Source organism: Schistocerca piceifrons, chromosome 1 (genome assembly GCF_021461385.2).
Source record: "Schistocerca piceifrons isolate TAMUIC-IGC-003096 chromosome 1, iqSchPice1.1, whole genome shotgun sequence".
NCBI lineage: Eukaryota > Metazoa > Arthropoda > Insecta > Orthoptera > Acrididae > Schistocerca > Schistocerca piceifrons.
In genome coordinates, this window is record NC_060138.1 from 686336772 (window position 1) to 686345938 (window position 9167).

At 36.1% G+C, this 9167-nt stretch overlaps 1 protein-coding gene across 1 annotated transcript; it reads right to left on the reverse strand.

Moving 5' to 3' along the window:
* Positions 1–254: 254 nt before the first annotated feature.
* LOC124788932 (small ubiquitin-related modifier 3) lies at positions 255–7045 on the reverse strand. The gene is made up of 3 exons (XM_047256222.1): positions 6805–7045; positions 6599–6727; positions 255–1093 (listed from the first exon to the last, which is right to left on the reverse strand). Exons 1-3 carry the CDS (start codon positions 6820–6822, stop codon positions 959–961), a joined length of 282 nt encoding a protein of 93 aa, XP_047112178.1. The 5' UTR covers positions 6823–7045; the 3' UTR covers positions 255–958.
* Positions 7046–9167: the final 2122 nt, after the last annotated feature.

Here is a 9167-nt window from a genome sequence, read left to right on the forward strand (position 1 = left end):
GAAAAATTTATGGTTATATGATGTTAAACGCTGTTTCCGAAGCATTATAAACACAGTTATTTTACCCACAGGTGTGACGTCTTTCTTATGTTTAAAGTTAGTTACTGCTACTTAAAAAGTTACATAGTATTCCCAGAAAGATACTATTTTATTACCCAAACACATTAACATTGCTTGTCTTCATACAAATCGATCATTGGCCAAAAATATGCCAATATGTTCCAGTAAGTTTCATTCTGAAATAAGTAAATGCATAAGTTATTAAAAACATTTATTTACATTTTAGGATAGGTATACAGCTATTACTTCATACAACTTTTAAACACATAAGAAAACCATACAGCCACAGGTTGAGTGCTTGCTTTCATGCCTCTTGTGGAATCAGAACCACAAAAAATGTACCACAAGGTCTAAGACCAAACATGTGAGCCCCACACAACATATCTGTTTGGCCACTAAGCTAATAAATACTCCTTTTAATAAAAGTTATTGATGGCATATCTTAATTCCTTAAATGTTCATGCCATTATCATGTAAGTACATTTAAACAATGTGGAATCCTTAGTTTGAACACTTCTACATAACAAAATATAGACTGGAGAACACTCAATTCCTTGTTGGAATGAACAGAAAAATGCAAGGCCATTGGAATTGTTAAGTTCTCTTCTAGTACAATGCAGACTTTGAGGAATTAAAAAAAAAAAATGAAAAAAACACAAGAAAAACAAGTTTAGCAGTTCAAAACAACAGAACAAATTTTACTTCCACTCAATCACAAAAGGGCTCCCCAAATTCAAAGTGATATTTAGGAATATTTCACATGATTACCCAACACTTACATTCACTATTGAAGTTGTCACATTTAATAGAAAAAGTGTGCCTGTATTTCACATATTCACTCGAGTTCCACTTCTCTCGGTGCATAACACAAAGCCATTTCAATAAACACAGTTTCTTTCTATGCTCTTCCACCTGTCTGCTGTTGATACACTTCTATGGTGTCACCTTCCTCCATTTCCAATGAAAGAGGAGTATCTGTTTCATTGATTGGCTGCCCATCAAATCGGAAGCGCATTGTAGCCATTGCAATCCCCTGTAAAATTATTGTGAAACAGAATGTTAAAATGTTGATATTTAGAATGTTAAAATGTTGCATTCAAGACAAGCATCAATGTAGTTCAGAATAATAAATATTAGAAGTCACACACATGGAGATCAAAGCTTAAATTCTTAACACCACATAAGGACTTCATGTAAGAGTACCACATAACAAAAATTCTAACAACTTTAACACTGGTAGTGCAGGTGTCATCATTGAAGTATATTCTGTAGTAATCAATAGGCTGCTGCAATTACAGGACAATAGGCTGGAAAAAATCCACAACCATCATGAACTTTGTTTCAATTCTTTTAGCTTACGTAATTCATTCCCAGAAAATACGACGACAGTTCATTACACACACACACACACACACACACACACACACACACACACACACACACACACACACACACGCGCGCGACCACCAACTCCAGCATCTCGGGCCGGAATGCACCTACACCTATATACATACTGTCCCCACACCCTCCACTCAACAGTTAGCACCTCCTCTGTAATACCATCTCCTCTCATTCTCGTCTACCACGCTGTTTATTTGCAGCCCTCTGCCAAAGCATCTGAAGCCTTTCACTGCTCCTCTCCTTTTTTGTTTCTTGTTTCCCCATCTCCCTCCCCCACAACCTCCTGACATGGTGCATGTTGGCAATCTGCTCCCTGCACACTCCACCAGACAGCATTCGTCTCTCTCCCCACCAGTACACTACTATTCTTTCCCCTTCCCCACCCCTCAAGATTGCTGCTTGCATCCTGTGTGTAGTTGCATTTCAGTCTGAGATGCTGGAGTTGGTGGTCGTGTGTGTGTGTGTGTGTGTGTGTGTGCGTGTGTGTGTGTGTGTGTGTGTGTGTGTGTGTGTGTGTGTGTGTCTTTACTGATGAAGGCTGTGGGCGGAAGCTATACATGACTATCTTTTAATCGTGTGTCTGCAACTTGACATGCCTTCTTTACGGTAAGCAGTTACCTGTCTTTTCCTATATTGTTAAAAGGAAGTGTTTCCCAACAGAGCAATACATGAGAAAGTGTTTAAAAAACCACCCTTCTATGCCACTAGCTATCAGGTACACCATTAAACATAGCACAACTGCTACAAATGTGGATAATACAGAACTGTACCAAGAAAGAGGACTCCAGTAATGGAAAACTAAATACAACAGTGTATCCATCAGGCTTTAAAGTGAAATGGAAATAAAATAAATACAACTGAGTATGTACATAACAAACAGAATGTGGGACAAACAGAAAATGATTTTTTTTCCTTCTTCTCCAGGAAAAGTTATTTTTCCAAAGGTAGCTGAAATCATTCCTGAATTATGTAGTTTGCTTGTTTCAGTCATAATTTAATAATTATATCACACACATCTCCTCAGTTTGCAGATAACTCCAATGCACCAGACTATTTTAATTAATGAACACTGACAAACAGTTAACAACAGTTCAAGATTAATGATTTGGATGTTTTCCTGCCGACAAGATGAGAGGCACCAGGGAAGCCGAATAACGCATAATAATACAGAGAAATTACACTCGTGAAGATAGTGTGAGTTGCACTGTCATAATCATTTACTTAATAGGAATTTGTAATAATGGTAATAAGTAGATTATGCTAAAGATAGAACACTTTTTCCTACAAATTTTGGAGGCTTTGTTTGCATGAACTGAACGAGTGACAATGCAGTTTTGGCCCTTTACGTATAACAAACTTTTCTGAGTGCCATTTTGCCTGCAGCAATGTAGTGGTGTGTGCATACCTGATTCACATTCAAAGAATGATTAACAGTTGCTTGACACAAGGGGAAGTTTTATACGTTGTGACAGAAAAAGAAATATTTATCAAAATAAGATTGAACATGGAACATGAGGCCAGGACTCGCAAAATGACACACTTACCTATGCATTAATCTTGAGTAATTACAGCACACCTGTTTTGGCTATTTCTGACAAGCTAGACAAGTAGATAAATATTTAGAAACGGCAATATTAGGTGAAATTGGGAAGTAAATAGAAATATAAACTCTCTGCTGATTAAAGCCATTAAATCTGTAACTAAGTTAATATCTGAAAATCACAGGTGACAGAAAAAAACTGGGAACACCCAAGAGGAATTTCTAGCTGTACTTTTCAATTAAAAGCTGGTGAACATGAAGCTAAGAAGTAATTTATTTAAGAGTCATTTTTAGAAGTGAAGATGGGAGTAAACTGCTGCAGTGGGACAGAAAATGGAATGAAGACAAATTTGTTGCTATTTATTCAACACTGACAAATTTTCATTGAAAAATAATTATGGCACAGATTGTGAAGAAGATATGTAAAATAGTAACAATAAGACACCAAATTACCGGGAAAGAGAAAAAACAGATTTTTATTCTAAAACAGACAACAAAAGCGAAGCAGAACTGTCACAATGTTCACAGTATCAATGCAAATTTTTCCTGTCATTGTGTGCTTTTTGACTGTGCCTAAGTAACTTAGTGGCAATGAGAGACATCCAGTTAAAAAAACGAACCTTGGGCTTTGAGGAAACAGCATTTAAAGGTTTACTTAAGTCTTTTATTCAGTATGAGAGTCCTACATCATAGGCTCCACTACAAATCATTTGCAATGAGAATTCTTCATGAATACCCAAAATGCCATCTTGATGAAAGGAGCAAAGTCTCTTTAAGAATAATTTCTTATAATGAAAAGGAAGAACAAAGATTACGTTTAATGTCTTACTGACGACAAGGTCGTTACAGATGACAAGCTTGAATTGTTTTTGTTAAGGACGGGGAATGAAATCGGCTGCGCTCTTTTAAAGGAACCATCCCAGCATTTAGGGAAATCGTGGAAAACCTAAATCTGGATGGGTGGAGGCGGATTTGCACTGCTGACTTCCCAAAAGTTCGGCCAGTGTGCTAACCACTGCACCACTCATTTGGTTTCTGATAACGAGGCAGACTTCCAGCAGCGCGGAAACTGGTAACTTGCCAATGCAGGCTGTGATAGATGATTTAAAAAATGATTCACACACAAAACTAGTACTTTTACTGTCACGACATTGCTGAAAAGAAATTATATCAATGGAAATTTCAGAAACTTTAGTAACAGAGATACTAAATATTTCCATTTTCCTATTTTCTATCGAAACACCAAAAGTGCAGTTATTGCAACCAAATGAGCTTTAGTTATACAAGCCAAGTTTGGCCAAATCTAATCTGAAGACAAGAATCATCTAATGGCGACACTCCAAAAGCAGCTAGGAGGAGTATTAACAATTGTAAATTTAAAACAGTCCAAATATGTAAGATTTGAAGGTACTAAATGACTGTAGCAGACTATTTATTATGACTGTTTACGAGAGAATGGAAGATGCAAGATTGCGAGACATAGATCTTGACAGGATTTGGTAAAACCTTTGTTGCTCCACAACAGGTATTTTACAAGTACTGCCAAGATAGTATTAAGAATACAGAAGGTGAAACTCATCTGATACATATCAGTGCAACAACAAAACACAATTGGGTATTAAAAGCTCCACTAGTCACTAAACAGCAAAATACCAGAGATACAGTGACTCATTACATTTCAACGAAGTCCACCAATGTCAGAATCAAGATGATTGTGAGTTAAGAACAACCAGAATATAACAGATCCAGATGATTATGGCTGTGAGTGGAAGAAACCCTTGCCAACCAAGTACAGGTGAGTCATTTTCTTTTGAATGTGCTAGCCAGGTATGAACTGCAAAAAGAAAAATGGGAAGCATCATCATGTAGTATACACTACAGAAAATAAAATTACAGTGAAGGCCTTTACCAAAGCCTCTTACAGAAGATTTTTTAGATAAACTACAAGATATGTGTGTGTGTTTTGCACACCAGATCTCAAGAACAGATTCTTCTACAGTAATTTTGAAGTGGGGAGCTGAAACAAAAGTTTGAGATACACCCGGCAAAATTCTGTTTGGATTATCACAATTACATACAGTTTTCCAGCAATTTATAGATATGGCATTTTTGGGAAAAAAGGAATGGTCTGGCAGCTCAAAGAACAACCTTGTGACAACTTTTTTTTAATGAGAGATGAATTTATTTTTAAGCGATGGAAGAAAGACTTTCGAGATTCCACATTTTAGTAGAAGGTAATATTAGTCCTTTCCACACTGCAGACACACAACGAATTATGGTACCATCAGTGACTGACACGTCAAGCTAAGAGATTATGTTCTGGTTACAAAATCAAGCCACATTAGCCACATCTGTCATATTCAGAGACAACTGAGTATCCTCACAGGCAACCATATATCACTTAACTGGTTATGACATAAAACTGCCAACAGCAGCACACTATAGAACACAGACACTGTAAGAGCACTTTAGCACACTGTCACCTTCCAGAGCACACACTATTCATAATATGCATTACGATGTGTTGGAGCATCCTTCAGTCTTGGTTTTTCCCATTTGATTTACATTTGTTTTGTCCATATAAAAGGCCACGCATTCACCTCCGATAAGTGAAGGAAGCTGCACCAAACCAAAATCTTTATTTTCATCGTACAAGCTCATGTGATGATAAAAAAACTATATTTAGAATACACTAAGTTGAAAAATGGGCTACAGTGTAAAATTGGACTCCCATTGAAGTCTCGACTGTGGCCATATACTGATCTTTTGCATAGCCCAATGTCCCGCACAGGTTGAAAGGTGGTGACCTGTATTTGATTCATATTACATTTGTATATAGTAGTTGAATAAGACAAATTCACGGGTGGTCCACACTGTATCTTTTACTGGAAAATAATATTTTAATTATGGTACATTACTAATAAACAAGGAGCCTGTTGAACAGGTACTTTTTGACCTTAGCTTGTATATTTCTATGCCGTCTATCTTATTACTTGTTTAGAGCTGCACATATTTACAAACCCAATGTATCCACAAACAAACCACAAAACAAAAGCACATGTTAAGAAATTATTAGTTCTCGTGATTTATAAATGAAAGTATTCATTATCTACAAGCAAGACAAAGATGTAAAAGAAACGACGTCTATCTTCAGTATGGTTGGCAACCAAAATTCTCAATAAAAACGCAAATACGAACTGTACACATGACAATGTTTACATTACAAAAATCATTGCTTCAAGTATATATAAAGCCCGTACAAATAGAAATTGAGAAAACCATAATCAATAAAAAAATATCACTCGTGTGACATCACCACATGTGCTACGTTTTACACCACCAGTATCGCTATGTTCACAATGCAAATTGAAAATTTTATCAACAGGTAAAATTACAGGAACCACACCGCCTTTCTTTCACACTTGGGAGCTAATCTGCTTGCTTCGATACACTACGAACATATAGAAACTATAGCAGAAATGCATGTAACTTTACTTCTCACCGAAGATCTTAAAGCCACTGGAATGGATCTTAGTGATACGGCTCTGTTATTAATTACACAAATATTGAATTACGTTCATCCGTTTCGGTACTCACCACTCTATCACAATACGCATTCATCAATTTTCTTAAAGGAGTGTGCTTCTTTATCTTAAATTGCACAATGGCATTGTCTTGACCCAATACTTTCAAGTTTATATGCTCAGACTCTGAGCCTTTCACGTCCTAAATAAAGAAAAAAAGTTTATATTCAAAACACACTAGAATCGGTTTACCTAAAAACAGACTAACATGTGACTTACCTTTTTATCTTCTGACATTTTTACTAATGCACAACCCGGACGAAATTCACTAAAACTTGCTTCTCCAAAACAAACCCAAAGTATACGTAAGACAGCTTATTTATTCAATACAAAGTATGGCTGATATTACACTAATACAAATCAGCCAAGACCACAAGAATTTGCCAAAGGCGTATTTTAAAAAAATACGGGCGCGCACTTTAACGCCTAACACTTCGCTTCGTTCCAAGGAGCTCACGCCTCAAAGACTTTCAGTGTGACATAATTTACAGATATGACGGACCAAAGAGTAACAAGCATAATACTTAATTCATTTCCCAACTTTCATGAAGAAAACCATGTAAATTCCAAATATTTTCTCGATTCACGAGGGTATTAATGCATATCGGAAATTTACTGTAAAGTATGGTAACTTTATTAACGGTTTGTAAATTTACATAAGTGTAAAATAGATGCAAACCTAAGAATTAGTTCTTTTCGTGAACATTACTAAGCAATTGTACTGGGTGAGTCTATTACGCCAAGAAGATAATAAAACTAAAAGTACAGTGTAGTATATGTGAGATTATGGGATAAAAATCGTGCTAGGAAAGATCAGAATGCAGTATCACAATTTGAGAACTAACAATGATAGCGTTTCCTTAGAGTGGAAGTAAAATTAATGATAAATGTTCTTGAGAAAGGTCTCATGGGAATATTTCACATTGCTGAGAAATGAAAGAACGAGAAAAGTATCGTTCAACGACAGTTATTTGTTGAGGAAAATATGTTTATACAAAGACTTGGGCGGGTTCACTCACAGGGACCAACATTGCCGCCAATAGAATTGGTGCCATATGTCGCTCTATGAAATAGCGTTGGAACCATAGACCATAGTTCTCTAGGCTTTAGAAATCACAGTGTCTCAAGAACAGTAGAGTAAGATGCAAGTTCTTTAGTGTTTAGCATTTTACCAGGAAGAAATACACTTGTGGAGTACTGCTGTGGAGAACCACAAAACTCTCAATGCCACTGCATATGCATGCAATGCGTCCAGCAAAGACGTATGGATCGTACCGTAGCTGAATTAAAAAGAAAAAAAGTAGTCTTTAATGTCAACTTACGTCCTTTACCGGACGAGAACACACGAGACAATTCTACAGACCGATCCACCTGTCAGCTTTGACCAGTGACGTCATACCTAAGGTAGAGACGCTGTATAGAGGCAATTATTGAAAGCGACTGAGCAAATTCATAAACAAACCATTGTAGCATACGAAAAAATTACAATCACAGTTCACGTGATTAATTACTTAGCCACATATTATATCGAAAAGAACTTAAGATAACGAAAATGAGAGCAGAAAAAGATAAGTGTACATGTCTGCAATAAATTACTATCATAATTTATGCTAGTAAGAAAAGTACAGAGAAACTTTAAATCCATTACAATATAGCGCATGATGATGTCACTATGCTGTGAAGTGCCATTAATTTTTGATAATAACTATTAAATCTAATGGAGTAGTAGACAAGAAAAGAAAATCCGCAAAAACAGGGTCTTAAAAACATTGGAGTCGATATCTAGAATTAAGCTATATAGGTCAATTCTAGTTACCGATTCCAACCATTCCATGTTTCATAATTTAGCTCGTTTTTATGGCAGGTGTGTGCACTAAAATGCAACATGATTGCTCTCTGAACATCTACAGAAAAATGACTAACACTGGAATTAGTAACTAGAATTAACTTACGTAGGTTAATTCCAGTTACCAGTTCCAACCATTCCAAGAATCGTTATTGAGACCATTTAACAACAAGTGTGTGCACTAAAGCGTTACACAATTTCTACAGTTGGTAATACTCTCTTCACTACTATGAAAAAGAAAACAATCTGTTACTTTTCGTAGTAGTTCTGAGATCAATCAGAAACCTAGACATCCTAAAAAAAAAAAAACCACCGTTCACAGATTTACTGCAAAAAGTCTAAAATTATGAACCATCGAACAGATGGAATCGGTAACTAGATCTCCTACATAGGTTAATTCCAGTTACCGATTGCAAGCATTCAATGGTTTATTAATTCGATCATTTTTCAGCAGGTGTGTGCACTACAATGTAGGCTAATAGAATTTCTGCCCTTGTAATTGTTCTCTAAACTACTGCAAAAAAGTTACTAAGGTTGGAATCGGTACCTATAATTGACATATATAGCATATATAGGAGGCCAATTCTAGTTACCTATTCCATTTTTTGTTATTTCATCACAATACTTCTAGACAGCGATTACAAATGTAGAAATGCTATTACGTTTAGTGCCTTAAATCCCTGCAAACAATTTACATATGAATCATGGAAATGTTGGAATTGGTAACCAGAATTTA